Consider the following 18,070-nt stretch of genomic DNA (forward strand, 5'->3'; position numbering starts at 1 on the left):
ACTCTCCCTCGGTTTTCTCTCCCCTTGGCGGGGCAGCGTGGGGGACTTGCCTCGGAGACTTCTGTGGTTGAAGGGATTTTGCAGGAAGCGCTCCTCAGCCTGGTATAGGCTGTGTGGTTTCTCTTTTGTGCTCGCTTGTTCCTGTTTTGTTTTTTGTTTTTTTTTTTTACTTTTTCATTATTTTTAACCTTAATTTGCTGTGGAATAAGGGAAACTTTTTATCTCCGGAAACATGTCGACGGGAGAAAGTTTTGAGTCTCGGTTTGAAAAAATCGACGTGACTTTAAAGGACCCCAAATCCGAAGTGAACGTGGACTGTTTGCTGGTGAGTAGGGAGCGCCGATGGGCCCCCCGGTCCCGTCGCCCTGAATTTCTTACCCTGTGGGACCGAATCTCGCAGTCCTGGCTGAGTCACCACCCTGCTTAACTCCGCACTTGTGTTTTGTTTACTCAGCCTTGAGCTGAGGGTGCGTGAATGTCTCTGTGCAGGGAGAGCGGCTTTCAATGCCAAGGAGGCTCCCGCCCAGCCCTGCCTCAGACTTGTCAACTCTCTCGCTTCATCCACCTCTCTTTTCTTCACCGACTGTTCTAAGGGGCGGTGGACACTTTGTACAAAGGCGTGATTCGTGAGTGCCAGTCCTGTGTGTGAGCAGAAGACTGTAAATAGCTTTGATATACCAATTCCCTCTTCAACAACTTTTTTTTTTTTTTTGAGTGAGGTCCTGTTATGCTGTGGGTAAGCACTGCAGCAGTGACTTCAGCCTGTTTAGCGTAGAGTTTGCAAATGCTACTTAATGGCGTGTAAAACACAGCTCCAAGATTAATATGCCCTTCCAGGTGGGGAAGTAGCCATGGCAGGGATTTAAATGCAGTTTTAAACTAGTCGATGTGCTAGGCCTGGTATAGAGGGCTGCTTGCTTATTGTTTCCCTACTTGATCGTACCTGATGGTTCAATGGATCTCTCTAGCGCTGTCAGTGTTATAATTGCATCACAAGAAAGGAAACCATAGCACTTCCTGGCATAAAACCAGCATCAGTTGGTAGTTGCTTGACAAAGGTGGATGGTATTTTAGTTCTGATCATAAAAAGTACCTCCAGGAAGTGTATGCCAAATCTAACTAATTTGTTTGGGATCTAGCTGAGTACATAGATATGCCTAGAGATGCCCTTAAATAGTAGCAAATTAATTTGTGCTTTTATGCTGAAGTAGAGAGTTTCTTTTCTCTGTAGCAAGTGCTAAGAGTTCTTTAGTGTATTTTTTTTTTGTGGGTTTCTGTTGTTAGAAGAACAAGTGAATTGAATTTGTTCCTAGTATGAACTCTGACATTTGGGGTTGGGGAGGAAGGGATTGGGGGTGGAGATAGCTCTTAATAGTCATTCTTCATCTTCTGCACGGCTCTCAGCAGAAAGCTCACTTGAGCGTGAGGCAGTGGAGAGGTGAACAGAGTCTAATGAAAGAATCTGTACAAGTTCATGATATTGTGTACTCTCTTTAGCTTATTACTGATTTGTGAGCTTCTGAAATGTTGACGGGTCAAACCTACAGCCCTGGATAAAAGCAGAGCCTTGTGGATATTGCTGTGACAAGGGAAGGTAGCCCTTCGTCTTCCAGTTCACTTGCTGCTTTTGATCCAGTTTGTCTATCTGTCATCTTAGAACCACAGCTAATGAGAAGAGCTCTGATGCTTAGGATATACTGTGTCAATTTTGGTAACGCAAGGCTAGTGTCAAATCCCATGTTTTTACACCTAGCTTCTATTGTACGATGCCAAGAGTATAGATCCAGCTCAGAGTACAGAGTTTTACGTTAGCCATCGCTCAGTTTGCTAGTATGTGCTTTAATGCTGACCGTGCTCTGCGCACCTTCTTACAGTTATAGTAAGGAGGTTGCAGGTATCAAACATGCAGTTGGTAGTGTCTTTAACTGTATTCCTTCACCTTTTAATCAGTTTAAGGATTTGCCCCTTTTCAGTTATCTTAATTGTGATTTGGAGCTAAGCTGTAGTCAGTTTGGGAATGAACTTGTTGGGATGGTTCCTGTCGTGCTTGTGTAAAGTTTTAATACATGTGTTTGCATCTCATATCTTAAGAATTTCCTTCAAAGTGACAATTTCTTAAAAGTCTTGTGAGATTTTTGGGGCATATTTTTGTGTAAAAGGCAGCTTCTTATGGTATAGTCATCGGAACGATGTTGTCCTTTTTTCTTTTTCTTTTTTTTTTTTTTTTGCTAACCCTAGTTACAGATACTGTTCTTTTAAACTAATAACAGTTAAAGAAAGTGCTTCAGAAGAAATCAGCTGGTAGGTTAACTTTGTATGTTTGGTCACTATGTCAGTCTCCCTGCTGGCTGGACTTTTACTTTGTTTCATCTCTCATCCCAAGTTGGTTCTTGGGCTCTTTTCTATAGAATTTACAGATCCTAACCCTTTCTAAGAAGTTTAAATATTTTACACCAGTTCTTAGTGTGACATTTCACACTACAAGCATCATTCTTGGCCCAAGGTACTGTTGGTATATCAAATCCATCATAATCTGTGTGGGTATGTTTTTAAGGAAGAAATCCTTAGGTGTGGGTGTAATTGATCAACACATAAAATATCTTCCAAGATGAAGACCCCATTCCTCCCCCCCTAGCCCCCAGTCAAAGAGGGAAACTTGTCAGTCTCTAGGCGTGGTACACTTAAAAAGAAAATAAAATAATTTGTGATCAGACGCCATACAAAAAAATAAATCCTTTTTGATAAAACATTTTCAATCTAAAACCTTCTTTTCCTTTGATTAAAGTTGTGAATTAATATTATTCATAATTGTTTTCATTTTTCCTGAGCAAAGGTGTTAGCTAGCTGTGTGTATCTGAATGGTAACATATGAATAACTGATGCACAGACACTTTAAATTCGGCGTCTGATATTCTGTACAAGTAGGCTTAAAATGCTGGTGTGCCTTTAGTTTCAAGAAACACATATTTTAATTTTTTTTTGACTGTGCAAAAAAAAGTCTCAGCAATGCCTTTGACTTCTCCTAGGATGGTTTTGTCCTCTTTAGCTTTACTTCATTTTGCTTCTGTTTTTACTCTTCCCTATCAGTTTGTAGCCCCTGTAGACTAAAACACAGGCATGGAATAACTTTTAAATCAGTTTTTTAACCACTTTGGGTCTTGTGAATGTCATAAGCTAGGTGCTGTATGCTAGAAAGATTCTAGATTTAGATGTGAAGTAGTACGAGAACGCTAAGAAAAGAAGATGGGGGGGTCTGATAAAAGAAGGCATATTACGCTTTCAGGGAGGTGTAGGGGAAGAGTGCTGACAACAGAGCAGGTGGAAAAGACACACTGAGTATTGTATAACTTCAGTTGACATGCTGCAGGAAGGAAATTCAGAAAGCTGAGGTGCAGGAGAGAGATGTGCTTATTTTTCCCATTTTCTCATATGCAACTGTAATAAAAACAGGGTAAGAAAACTGACTAAGTTGCAACTGTCTGGAACTAAATTTATTTGTTTCTTTGAGGCTTCCATGCACTTGATTTAGTACTAGGCTGGGAAATCAAAGATAGGCTGTCATTTTTGGTGAGCCATGAAGAGGCCAAAGCTGAAGTTTTGTGTAAAGCATGTGCCACAACATAATGTCGTGCTTTTTCTCCAAGTATCAGATACTGGAAGTCCCGCAATCTTAAAAAGATCTAATAATGCTGTGAAGGCTGCGTTAGATAAGGAGTCACACTTTAGGGTGTGCAATGATCAGATACTGGTGAATACCGTAGGTGTGCTAAGTAAAGCCAAAGGCGATGTAAGTAACTAGCTATTAACTTGAGCTTCGTGTCTCATTAATGATAGTAAGCAGTGGAAAGTTGTATTCAATGAGCATACTTCTACAACAATTCTGGAATAAAACCAGGTTTCTTATTCCTCTGTGTTTCTTACTAAATCCTTGGGATTTATGGGCTTCCAGTTTTTGGAGAGTAGGGAGGGAGGAGTGTAATGGGTGAATGGATGGGGGATGTCTTGACCTGAAGCTGCCTATGCTTTTGATTCAAAAATAACTAGTAAATTTTTGTGAAAATGCTTTTTGGTGCTCTCTCTGCTCTGGTAATAACTCACAAAGAGTCTTTTGATGTTTTATGTAGACACTTGAGTAACTCGGTTATTCAAGTACTTGGTCAATTACTCAAGTAGTTGATTTTTAAAGCTTCAGACTTTTGATGGTCTTGATATTCAAAGATGTCAAATGTTTCACTTGTTCAGCAGTTTGGCTTCAACCTAACTGATAGCAGTAAACATTGCATATGACAAACTTGGTTTATCTAGTCTCAAGAGGTTTCCGTTTTTGTTGCACCAAAAATACACAGGTGCGGAGCATGATTTACCTGGTTTTCCTAGGTCTGTTTCATATTCAGCGGGATGAATTCATGTTGGTCTGTCTTGCATAGGAGAAGGTGAGATGACCTCATCTTTGGGATTTGGAGTTCTGAATCTCTATTGTCACAAGACCTTTTGTCCCTTCTGCTACACTTGTTAGAGAGCACTTCTGAAGACCTTGTGGTTAGGGAGTTGGTAAATAAATAACAGTAAAGAATATGACTTAAAGTACCTTTATTTCAAAAGTTCATATCTACCAAATTAACTGTTCAAAATCACCTTCACTGAAACTACATTAACTATGCTCTTAGGATCTGAGTGATAAAGCGCCAGAGAAACTTGGTATCCAAGAAGCTTACTCGTTTGCTAATGAAGCTTTTGCATAGAAAAAGCAGAGTTTGAACATTTGCAGATTGTCAGGTTCAGAATGCTGTAAGTTGTCTGGAGGCAGTTCCAAGTAAGGGGAAATGCCATGGTTGACTAAATCTCCTTGGACACGTTTCTTTAGATCCAAGTGCAAGGTCCTGCGCTTGGGTTGGGGCAATCACCAGTATCGGTACAGACTGGATACTGAATGGATCGAGAGCGGCGCTGCGGGGAAGGGCTTGGGAATATTTGGAAAAAAAGTCTGAATGTCTCTCTTTTTTGACAGAGACACACCTTTTACCAGGGCCTGTAGTGACAGGACAAGGGGCAGCGGTTTTAAACTGAGTGAGGCTAGATTTAGATTGGACATAAGGAGGAAGGTTTTGTTACTATGAGGTGGTGAAGCACCAGAACAGGTCGCCCAGAGAAGCTGTGGCTGCCCCATCCCTGGAAGTGTTCAAGGCCAGGTTGGATGGGGCTGTGAGCAGCCTGCTGTAGTGGAAGGTGTCCTTACCCATGGCCATGGGGGTTGGAACGAGATCATCTTTAAGGTCCCTTTCAACCCAAATGATTCTGTGATTTCTGTAGTTAGATCTGAAGTAAGACTTCTGGCTGACCTGGAAATACAGTTCTGTATCTTCAAGTTAAGATATCAAAGCTTTATATGCAAAAATCTAGTTGCAGGTTAATATTACCTGCTAATCACTAAGAATTATGAAATACATAGGTGATGTGAAATTAATGATGAAATATATAACTTGGTATGTTAATCAAAGGTAAAATGCAACTGTAAGTTGGCTTTGGAAATGCAGTAACTTGGTGGATTCTCATTTCAGGTTGCATGTCTTGGAAGGCTCTTTTAGTATTATGTAAGCCATCTAGGAAGTTAACAGTAGAAATGGTGGGACTGTTAAAATGTTAGCATTTGATTCACAGTGTATGGTGGGTTTTATATGGGAGTAGCAGTTAACTTAGCCAATTCTTCTGTTCATAAAACAAAAGGCTGTAGGAATGTCATTATTTCTCCTATAGAAAGTTTTGATCAAGAATGATAGTAGAAAGTTGGTATTAAGAGAAGTTTCAATAAGAGGAGTTAAAAAAAAAAACCCAAGACCTTGTAGCTATAAGTAAAAATATTTGTAAACAATGTCCTTTTCTGTGGCAACTGTGGAGTGCTTTAGTTTTTTGCTGATGGTGGGAAGGAAGAGGGAAACACCTGGAATTTGTTTGTTGGACAAATTGAAAATCAGCCTGTTGTTCTGTAAATCTTGGAGGACAAGGATAGCTTCAGGAGCCACTCATTGAGAACTTAATAAATATTGAGAAGCACTATGAGCAAATGATATTGGTAGCCTCACAGTTGCTGTTAGCAGAATTCCCTAGGACATACTTTAGTACTACATAAAAATAAAAAGCTTTTTTAGGTCTCTTACCAAGGAATACTGAGATGTTTGTCTCAACACAGGATGTTTATCTTGAATTTGAGAGGTCCCAAAACATGTAATTAAAAACTTCTAATTTTTTTTTGGTGGATGTTGCCTGATACTATTTATCAAAACTCCTTTGTCATCAGGAAATTGCAGTTCCAAATGGACATACTGAAAAACTGAACTTCCTTCTTTGAGAACAAAGTTAGAGAATGGTTGAAAACTATTCTGTCTTTGCTTTAATTTGTCCAGTCATTCAAGCAGCAATAAAGCCAGAAGGATGATGAGACAATATTGGTAAACTGTAAGGACTATGCAGACAACACCCAGTTATAGTTCATTTAAAACAAATGCAAATAATACCATCTTTTAGGTTTCTTGGTAGTCTGCTGAAATAAACATCCTGATTAACAGTGGTTGAACGAGAGCTGGAACTTGATCTTAGTGAAGAAGGTAAGTGGTTTGGACCGCTCCTTGTCCGTAGCGTTTTGCTCTGCTGGGGCGACTGGATCTCCTGTAGTGTGATCATCTAGTCAGGCTTCTTCTTGGGCTTTTTGGTATTGATGGATATCCAAACAACGTCGGCAGAGTATATTGTGCTGACGTTACAGCAGTCTAGAGGCTGTCTACACAAGTGGGAGTTGCTTGGTCCAGTTAGCTGCCCATGTTGCTGGGGGGGAACTGGCACCGGATCAGTACCAGCTTCGAACTGGAGCACAGGCCAAAGTCTATTCTGATACTCAAAGTCTTGTAAAGGATTGGCTTTAACTAACTGAAAGATTGCCACTCCCTGTCAATATTTATACAGTACAAACTGTCATGGGGACAGTATGTAAGATCTATGTAATAATAGGTCCTAATTTAAATCCAAGTGCTGATTCTGTATTTCAGCTTTCCCTCTTAATTTTTTTGTATGCGTTCCTTTTTTCTGTTTCTTTTATAGAGTTGAGAAATACATGAAAGTGTTTTTTCAGTTGCATGGTCCGAGATGATGCAAAGACCTGATGCTTGGAAACCTCTGTAGAAAACACCACACAAACTAAGGCTTTATTTTGGACTGTAGGTTGGAACTACCTTAAATGTGTTTCTGGCTTGTGTGTGTCTGGGCTGCAGAAGTTAAAATTGATCTGGAAACGCAAGTAGAATACATACTTGTTTCTTCTTACAGATCTTCATGAGTCATAATATTCACTTTAAAAAATATAACTAGGAAATCCTTGAATTCTAATAGTTATGCAAATATTGAGGAATTATTTCTTTATCTTTTTTCGCTTAAAAGCTGCATAGTATTCAGATAGTACTATGTTGTATTCAGATGTATTAAATTCTAAGGTATGAATCTATTCAGAGGAAAACTGATACTTCCTGATAAAGTCTATCAATGTTAGATATCTAATGCATTAATACAAGATGGCTGTTTTCCTGTGTAGTCACTGACTGCTATGAAAATATTGTTTCTATGGAGGCTGGGCTTCTTTTTTAGCAAGTAAATAATGGCCAAAAAAAAAGCCCTGACTACACAAAATTAAGTATGTCATCTGGAATGCACTTTCCAGAGAAGAAGAGGCCGGAAGCTTCTCCTGACATCTGGAGATTTCAGCTAGGAAATTTTTCCTGGTTTTGTGGTTGAGGAAGTTATGTTTTTCAGAAGATGGTTAGTAGGACTTGTATTATAGCCATAATGGTTATTTCAAATAGGAAAACATGAAGGAAGTATGGTCAGGACAGTCATCTTGTGCTGGCCACTGATAGATGATGCTATGCTTACTATTCCAAGAAAATGGAGATCTTGAGATAAAACCAGCTTTATTTCATGTCCATATTTTGGTTAGAAGCTTCTAAAGAAAACTCAAGACTTGTTTCTTCTCTCTAAATCAGTTACTTTGGAAGATGATTTAGAAGTCTGCCTTTTTAATATTTAATACCATGTGCACAGTGAAAGTAGCATTTTGTTGAGTACAAGTGATCATTATTTCACAGAATGATGGGTATGGAAGGGACCTCTGGAGATCATCTTGTCTAATCCCCCTGCTTTGGCAGGGCCACCTACAGCAGGTTGCCCAGGATGGCTTTTGAGTATCTCAAAGGTGATAAACTCCACAACCTCTCTGGGCAACCTGTAAGTTTCCACTTCTCAGCAGTACATTTACTTGGTTAGCACTTCATTGCAGAGAATAAAATTCACTGAAACTAAACACAAAAGTCATCATTAGTCATTTTGCATTTATTTGCAGAGTTCTCTAAGGGTTGTGGCCTTCCTCGCTTGGTCAGTAAACCTCTTTGTAGCCCAAATAATTTTCTGAATGGCATCTACCACAGAAGACCAGAGGAACTTTCTGCATGGAGGCAGTTGTAGATTTGGAGATTTTAAGCATAAGAGTTCGTACCATAGGGGACAGTTGCTGTGAATTGGTAAGCTCATTAAATTTAATTTGTAACTGCAGCTGAAAGAGATTAGATGTAGAATTTTTCTGTTGGAGGGAAAAAGAAAGAGTTAATGCCTTGCTGTGATGTCCGGTTTACGCTCCAGGAGCGCCACTTCAGTTTTTCATGATTCTGAACCTTGGTAGCATTGTGTTTTCTGTATCTGTGTGTGTACATCATTCTTCTGACAGTGAGGGAGGCTGGGTAGGACTTTCTTATTGGCATGGGAATGTGGAAGACTTTTTGATATTGATGGGGCAGGAACCTGTCCCTGCAAGATAGGTGAAGAGGGAGGAGAGACTGCCTGTGGTAGAAGCTGAAGTGCAAGGTGTCAGTACAACAAGCACCATCTTCCTGGGATGTGGATGACGGAGTCCAGCACGTTAACTCCACCATTGAGATCTAGAAGCACCTTTGACTGCAAGCATGGAGTGACTCTATGGTAAGGTACTTAGGAGGGAAGGAAGCCTCTCCAGCTAGGAGATGATAGAGTAGGAATGGGTAGGGAAGATCCTTCAGGGAGGAGCGAGAGTGAAGTCAGAACAATGAGTTTGTGCTGGTTATACTTGCCCCATGCCTTTTCAGAGATACCAGGTTGTGCAGAACAATACCAGGCAGGACGTGAAACTGTAGCTGGAGAGAGAGGTGATACTGGTGCGTCGCAGCTTTGTCTTGATATTATGCACTGCTGTCAGTGTTAGAGGTGGAATCATAGGATTTCTTCACGAGCCCTTCTTTGCTAGGAAATCTTATTATACTGATGTATTATTATACTAATCTCTTTTTAGGAAGTAGCTTTGATTGTAGGCAAAGAATCCTGTCAGTTTTAAGCTGAGAGAATTTATTCTCCCCTTACAAAGACGAAGGGTTCCTCAGCCACTTCAGCCTACCTAGCAGTTTGTTCATTGCTCTAATACACCTTCTGCGAGCTGCTCTTCTCCGCCTTAAACTCCAGTTACTACTAAGTTCATTGGCAATTAAACAAACAATTGCTGACATACCAGTGATGCAGTTTGTGGTGTTCTTGGGGGCATTCAAACCAGCTGTTACACACTGTATATCCTCTTCTGTAGGAATACAAGGCCAAAAATGGTGCCAGCCAAATGGTAGACTTACTAGGACTTGAAGTTTTTGCTCTGCTAGTATTGGCAACAATTGTCATGGCTCTTGACACAGGGGCTACTGTTGCCAACGCTAGCAGAGCAAAGATGGTGATGGAAATAACCAAATGACCGTTAAGGCCTATGGAGTGAAAACTGAACTTCTGATGTGATTGTGTCTTTTGCTGGGTTGGTTTTTTGCTTGTGGCCTTTTTCCTACACTGAATTTGGAATTGGAGGTGTCATTAAGAAGCTAGGCTCTCTCTGTAGAGAATAGATCAGTGTGCTTCCTGGAAGCTTTTGTCTTCTGCCTTTTACTAAAGTGCTCGTGGCTATTTTCAGCCTTTCTCATAGCCCACAAACTGTTTTGTGCTTATGGTTTCTGGACATAGCATGACCTTAAAGTGTTTGGAAATGCTTTTGGCCTGTAAAACTTAGACAGTTGGAGAAATCGTCAGAACTAGTCACATTATGGTTCTGAAACAAGCTGTGAAGACTCTTGTTAGGATGACCATCTTCAGGAGAAATCTGGGTTATTTATCTAAAGAGTAGAGATGTAACACAAAGAAGGCCTTGTGTAAGTAACTTGTGCATTCAGAGCTGTTCGCTGATTCCACTTGGCAGATTGGAGTGGAGTAAGGAAAGGACTAAAAGTCGCTCTTGCTTGTAATTCTTGATGAGTGTAAGGTCAGAGGAGTCTTTGAAACTTTCTCCTATTGTTTCTTTTCTGTCCTAAAATGCCTTCAGGCTCTCATAACAAAGCCTTTGTCCTGCTTAATGCGATGTATACATAACACTATTTTCATCAGTGGTTTGGTCTTGAGATGTAATCAAAGATGCCAGTTAGAGGAAAAATTGGAGTGTTATGATGCTGGTGCTGCTTGAACTGCTTTGGTTCTGGAACTGCACCTGGAAGGGACTCCTGCGTAACTTTCTGCCTTCTGTACAGTTGATTTTGGGTAGCATCAGGGAAGAGTTGGGATGGCTGCATTGTTCTTGACCTTCTGTTTTCTTTGTTATGGTCATGACAACCTCCTATTTGAGCTCCTGGCAAAGGAGGGAGTCAGATCAACTTCACCTTCATGTAAAGAATAGTTTCTATCATAGTTCTTGGTAAGTTCATGGGAAAGGAGGATCTGAGAACCATGAATTCTAGGGGAAGGAAAAAAGGAATTTTTTGATATACCCCTTTTCATTGCAGTTTGACAGACTCTGGACATGGTCAACAATAAAAGAAAGGATTGATTAAAACCATCTATTTGCAGGTTGGGAAGCTGCTTCCCAAGTTTCTGATGCCCTGGGAGTAGAAACCTAATTTTTCAATTTAAAGATTCAACCAGAATAGGCAACTGAGGATTTTTTCCCTCAAATCAGGCTGTCTTTTGAGAGGTCGATGAACTGTACTAAAGCAGGACATCTCTCGCTTTCTTCCTTGTGTCTTTCAACATCATCAAACTTACCTTTCAGTGGGGTTGCATTACTCACATTTTGTGGGAGGAAATAACGGTATACAACAAAGGTGTATTTTAGAAAGAAGTTGATGAAATGGTAAGCTTGCTTCTGCAAGAGGAATTACCAGTCAAGAGTTCAATTTAAAAAAATGTTCTTATGAAGTAATGGGTTAGCAAAAGTGAAAAAAATGAAATGTAGCTGTGAGTTTTTGAAGAATTTTGGAAGTAATCTGATGCTTTCACAAAATATTTTTATTTTCTCAGAGGAGTTGTAATCAACATAACCTTTTTCATAACAGTGGAAAGAGACGCAATCTTCTCTTTTTAACAAGTATCTTGCAACTTTGAGCTAAAGCTCATACTTAAGACAATCTCCTGTAGATCCTGCTTGCCTTGGAGTTGCATCATGATAAACAAATGGTTTTTAGGTATGATGAAGTGCAGCTTCTCCATCATAGAGCTATAGAAATGAGCTGGTTTATTAGTTAAGCCTCCTTTCTTCATCTAGAGGAAAGTAAAAGCAATGTTAAGCAGAAGAGCTCATGCTTAAGTTGAGGAAGATACCTGTGTCCTCAGCTCTGCAAAACCCAAGAATCACTTAGATTTTTTTAATACAGAAGGAAAATGTCTGTTACTTAGATCTCATGTTCTTCACTGTTCGGATCACTTAATTTCTGTTTCACTTCTACTGCAGAAGAAGTCAAGTAATGAAGTTCTGATAGGATGAGGAGGAGCAATTGATTGTGCAGATGACAAAAGAAATAATTTTGTCAGTAATGCCAGTCCTGTCTGTTCATAGGCTCTTGAGGTAACTCTTAAACTTGTGCAGTGGGTATTTGCCTACCACAAATTACTTCATTCTTAACAGTTTTAAAAAATAACTGTTTATCTATTTCACTTTGAGATTGTGGAAAGTCAATCATTCCATTTAAATACTTGTTTGAGTACCAACCAAACCTCACCTGAAAAGCCATACAAGTTGAAATCAAAGCTGGTGTGCCATATTATCCTCTTTTCTCCTCCTACTTAGTAAATGAAAGATCATCAAATAGGGAGCATCAGTGCAGTATCAGACTGTGATATTGTCCTTTTGCACTTTTGAATATTCAAAACTGCAGAACGCAAAACAGATTTCACTTATGGGGTGGTGGTAGTGTACAAGAACAACACCCCCCCCCCCCCCCGCAAAAAAAAAAAAAACAAAAAAAAAAAAAAAAAAAGCAAACACCAAAACAAACTCTTTGTGTAGAAGGAGGTCTTGTCTATCCCTAAGGTATAAATACAAATACGAAGTTTGGGAAACAGGCAGAGAAATTAGAAAGATCATAATTAAAGATGATTTTGGGGGTTGGAATTGTTTGTTTGGCCTATGGTGACTTATGTCAGGGCTTCCTGATTTCTTCAGGCTTTTTGTGACACTGTTTTTAGTTTCTGTTTCCTGCGTCTAAAATAAGGAAGTACTTCCCTGACCCCCCAATTTGTGGGTTTGATGGTGTGGAGGCAAGCTACTGTTTGTACTCTTTTTAAGAGGTAAGGAAATTTTACGGGTAGTATCATGGTGTGTTTGAAAAACGGACACCAAGCTTCAAGCACACATGTGACAAGTATCAATGACCAAAAAAAAACTAAACCTCCACAAGATGACTTTCTAAAATAGCTCAAAATGGAAGGTGTGATTCTATTTATAACATACCAATGAAGATGCAATGTTAAACTGTGCTGTTTTAATATAAGCCATTGCTTTCAGATTTTTAAGTATTTTGAGTTGGTTTTACATTTTCTTTAGTTGCATATGTTCCCACAGATAAATAGGGAAACTAATTTATCTGAACATAGACTTATGTCTGTAAGATACTGTTTTTAAGTAAAGAAAATTAGTTTGTGTATTAGTATATATTAGTATCTGAGCTTAAAAATTACTTTGCTTCTATATAATAAGTAAATTCTTACAATGAGTTAACTTTTTTAGTAGCATGGAAACTTTAGTGTTCATAATGTTCATCGGCCTCTAACTTTGCGTAGACAGTGTGGTAGGGATTTATTGTGTTCTCTGGGGGGAAAACTGGAGACAAATTAAGAAGAGCTTCATGAAATTTGATGCTTTTTATGGAAAAAGTTCAGTACTGCTTGACTTTGACCTCTGTTGTGTGTGTATATGAAGCTGTTAAAATGAAGATATATGCATTTTAAACTGCAGTTAAACTTACAAACTACAGTGTCCAGTGCTCAGCTGATAATGCTCAGTAGTGTAACAAGAGGCTGTTCCTGTTTGCCATAGCTTCCAGTAGTGTCATCACTGGAGGAAAGGGGGAAAGATCACTGAAATGTTCCATTGACCTAAATAGTTTGAGGGTTGTAATAAATAAAGTTGATTAGTTCTCTGAAATAATTCTGTTTCTTGAATTCATGTACCACTTTGCTTGCCTTTTACTTTACTTTTGAAGGCATGCTTCCCAAGTTGCCAGGAAAGCCTTTCTGTGAAAAGCTTCATTAGTCACTTGAGATCATCATTAGGTAAATGAGTTGGCTAGAAAGAAAAGATTTATGTTCAGTACATTCATGGTACTTTTTGTATATATGATGAAAAATATGAAATCCTCACATGCATTTTCCTTTAAAATAAAAAACCCTGAAAATTCAGTTGAAGTATTCTAAGCTTCGGAATAATCGATAGGAGCTTTTGTTTCCAGTACTGTGAAATTACAATTTCCTACTCTAGATTTGTTTAGAAGGAACTATGATGAGAATATTTCTATATCCTGTGTGATGACACCAGAATGGCACAAGGAATTATCTGCATAACATTTGCCAATATGTGCTTGAATTAATTTTGGTGAGACATCAAATATTCTAGTTTAAAAATATATCTCAAAAGATCTCTTGGTGGTCAAGAGTTTTTACTCGGGCTGGCAGCCTGTCACAAGTGGGGTCTTCCAGGGCTGGATACTGGGCATCATGCTGTCTGACATCTTCATAAATGATCTGGATGATGGGATCGAAAGCAGCCTTGCCAGGTTTGCTGGTAGCACTAAACTGGGTGGTGAGGTGGACACTTCGAAAGGAGAGCTGTCTTACAGAGAGACCTGGAGAGGCTGGAACAGTGGGAAAGTAAGAACAGTATGAAGTTTAACAACGATGAGTACAAAGTCCTGCACCTGGCACGACGTAACCCAAGAGCCCAGTACAGGCTGGGATCCATGTGGCTGGGCTGCAACCTTGCTGAAAGGGACCTGGGGGTGCTGGTGGACGAGAAGCTGAACGTGGGTCAGCAGAGGACCGCTGCAGCGACGAAGGCAAATCGGATCCTGGGCTGCATCCCCAGGGACATTACGAGCAGAGATGGAGATGTGCTCATCCCACTCGGCGCAGATCAGGCCGCACCTGGAGTGCTGTGTCCAGTTCTGGTCCCCGCAATTCAAGAAAGAAGCGGACAGACTGGAGGGGGTCCAGAGGAGGGCCACCAAGATGATGAAAGCGCTGGAGAACCTGCCCCATGAGGAAAGACTGAAGGAGTTAGGTCTTTTCTCCCTGGAGAAGAGAAGGCTTGGGGGAACCTCATCGGAGTATTCCAGTACTTAAAGGGCAGCTACAAGGAAGATGGAGGCTATCTTTTCACAGGGAATCACATAGAGAAGACAAGGGGCAATGGGTACAAGTTGCATTGGGAGAGCTTTCATCTTGATAAAGAAATTTTTTACAGTGAGAACAGTCAATCACTGGAACAACCTCCTCAGGGACATGGAGTTTTTCAAGATGCTATTGGACAGGGTGCTAGATCATCTCACCTAGGCTCCCTTTCCCATGAAGGGCTGGGCCAGATGGCCTTTCAAAGTCCCTTCCACCCTGGGCTGTTCTATGGTTTTGTGATTCTCAAGCTTTTAAGAAAATACCTGTACAGTGTTTCACTAGTTGGTTTTCCCTTTGTCTTATTCTAGCTTTGGTTTCGAAGTGTCAGCGAAGTTCTCGAATCAGCACAACAATGAGTTTGCAGCAGTGCTAGTTAAGCACACAATACTTACGTATACTACATGTACAAATTGCTTTCTCAGCCGTAGCTGTCAAGGTCCCATTTTCTGAGGCGACACTATGTGGGATATGATATCTGTGCTGAGCAGCACAATGTTTGTGTCATTTGTCTTGTAACATCAGATCTGGCCAGAAAAAAAAAAAACAAACCAAACAGACTTTATGAGAAAAATCTTTAGATCTAGTGACGTGAAGAGTTGGAGGAAACTCAACCACAGAATGCATACACAACAAATCTGGTTTCTAAATGTACAAAAAGATAAACTGCTGTTAGATGTTTTAAATAATTTTCATCCTAAATAGCAAATATAAATTGCAGTTGTATCTGAATTCAAAAAAGAAAAATAGTAGGAAAAGCAGCTCCTGTAGAGTTAAATTTTTCTCTATGACATTTAATACCTTTCAAGTGAAGTTGAACTCTATCTGGAAAGAGGGAAAAAAAATATTCCCAAGACTTAAACCAGCAAATTCAAATGACCATTTATGTTGGGAAAAGATCTCTACTAAGGTAAGAGAAACTTGCAAAATGATCAGGAGCTGGTAGGAGTTCTTACACATTGAGATTTTGTGTCGTGATGGCTTCAGGTGAGAAGTTGCTCAATGAGTATATAACTCTCCAAATTAAGACTTAGCATAGAATAAAGTTTTCAGAAAATGGGCTGTAATTCTTTTTCGTGAGTATGGCAGTAATACAGATAATTGGGCTTATGAAAGATTGTTACCATATACAGCCACCTGTAGCCAAGCAACAGTGAAGTTTTACTGCATGAAGATACGCCGTTTATTTGGGCATAAAATCATGACTTTAAGTACACATATTGATATGCTTTCAAAAAGTAACTGAAGTAGTCGGTTAAATCTGGTGTCTGTCTTCTGATGGAACCCTAAGAGTTTAAAAAAAAAAAAGTGCCCAGACTATGCTCTGATTTCAAGTGTATTTTTTTCTCAACAGATTATTATTCTGTAATAAAACTTAGAAGTGCCAGAAATATTTTTTTTTAGAATTTAACTTTTACAATCAGACAGATGTTAGGGTGATCTATATTTCAGCTGATCTGTATTTCAGCTAGTTCAGAATACAGTGTGTTGGTAGTTGACTCTGGACAGAACTGAAGATGTAAGCCACATTTATCTTTTAAGACACTTTTTACAGAAAACAGCAAACTTATTCTGAAGATAGGATAAGAAATGTAAGATATAATATCTTATATTTGCTTTGCCATTGTTAAGATCTTACTGCTGGCTCTGCCATATTTATTGATGGCTTTGGCATTTTGGTAATTAAAAATTGAAATATGTTTTTGACATGCTCATGATATTGAACAATGTTTGGAGCCAGAGTGAGGTTATAGGATCTTCAGAAGACTTTCAGTTGTTAATCTTTTATGTAGAAACAGCATGCGAGAGTTCAGAAGTACTTACTCGGCTCTTCTGAACTTTATTGCTCGTGTCTTCTGGACAACCATGAACTTTCGTATTGGTTTTCAGGAGGAATAACTTGTCTATTCATAGATGGGCTTGGTTTGACCTGATGTTGATCTTCTGCCGTGTTCTTATTTCCTTACAGCAAGAGGTAGGGAAAAATAGATATATTCAATGATATCATAAGTGATATAGTCATCTTTCAACCTGCATTCTCATTTATAAAAATTGGCTTTTAAATGAATCGGCTAAACTGGACAAAGTGTCATTTTATCTTCCAGGGAATAAATGGATTAAGAGGTTTTTCGAATGAGAAAAGATTACATAAGAGTTGAGACTTGTTCGATAGGTAAAGGGACAAAATTATTAAGTAGGGACCAACTCACATGCTCGTCCCTTAAATCCAAATTGAAGGAGCAAGAAAGAAAGCTCTAAACGTTTAGTGTTGTATGATCTCAAAGTTGATCTGCAGTGATTCAAAAAAGAGAGGAAATTCGGTTTTTTATTTGCTCCGAGTCATACAATGTGGTATCTTGACTGAAGCAAGTAAGGGGGTTTTTGAGTGTGTTTTACATGACAGTATTGGATGATATGGTGCATTGCTTGACTTCTCTGAAGACTTTGTCTTACATGTAGAGGTTTGCATCATGAACTACTCATAACTTTTCAAGTGCAAAAGAGTGTGTCTCTCTTGCAGTTTGTGGTCCTTCTTGTTTCTCCTGCCAAGCAAACAGTTTTTAACATGTGAATCAAAATGAAAGTGATAGGTCAGATTTTTTTTTTATTATTTTCACAGATTGGTTGTTTGGGATGTGTAAATGTATGTATACAGAGTGTATACACACACATACCTCCTGCTGTTGGACGTTTCCTAATGCCAAGTGGTTGTTTTTTTCCTTTTCTAAATCAAATTGCTTATCTGTAATTCAGAGTCTAGTTAATTTTAACCAGAGTTTACTTCAATGCCAGTGCATTTTGTTTGAATACCACAAAAGATGTAGCTGTTTTCTTCATTTCCTCTGAAGTTTCTGAGGCTAGGTGAGTATTTTCAGTTATAAAGTGACCATGTTTGGTAACAAGGATCTGTTTCCCAAATGACTGTTTACATGCATGTATTTATGTCGTTCTTCAGAAATTGGCTTTGTGGTCTGGCAGGGACTTCTGGGGAGTGAAGTGCAGGATGTCTGACAAAAGTATAACTCTGAATTCTTGAGATGATACTACTGCTCTTTAATTATGTTTTGGAATATCACTTGTTGATCTTTTGAAGTATTTAGAAATTGGGAACCTGCTTTACTAGGTGTTTTACAAACATAGAGTTTATATGAATGGAAAGTAGCAGATGCTACCTGACCTGACTGGACATGGCTTTTGAACCACTAGTGAGTATATATAGGGAGAGATATATAACACACACACTGAGCATTACCAGTCCCTTAGTTCATATAGATTTCCAGGAAAGTAGTGCTTTTCTATGGCTTTTTTTTTTAAATTGGAT

The 18,070-nt window shown here is 39.1% G+C and overlaps 1 protein-coding gene across 1 annotated transcript in view; it reads left to right on the plus strand.

Annotated features, from left to right (window-relative positions):
* Positions 1–232: 232 nt before the first annotated feature.
* ROCK1 (Rho-associated, coiled-coil containing protein kinase 1) overlaps positions 233–18,070 on the plus strand; it is a 62,674-nt gene continuing 44,836 nt past the window's right edge. The window contains exon 1 of the mRNA XM_009695942.1: positions 233–325. Within this exon, the coding sequence (XP_009694244.1) occupies positions 233–325 (93 nt within the window). The remainder of the gene's footprint in view (positions 326–18,070) is intronic.

The sequence above is a fragment of the Cariama cristata genome, unplaced genomic scaffold (assembly GCF_000690535.1).
Source record: "Cariama cristata isolate BGI_N322 unplaced genomic scaffold, ASM69053v1 scaffold7212, whole genome shotgun sequence".
NCBI classification, from domain to species: Eukaryota; Metazoa; Chordata; class Aves; order Cariamiformes; family Cariamidae; genus Cariama; species Cariama cristata.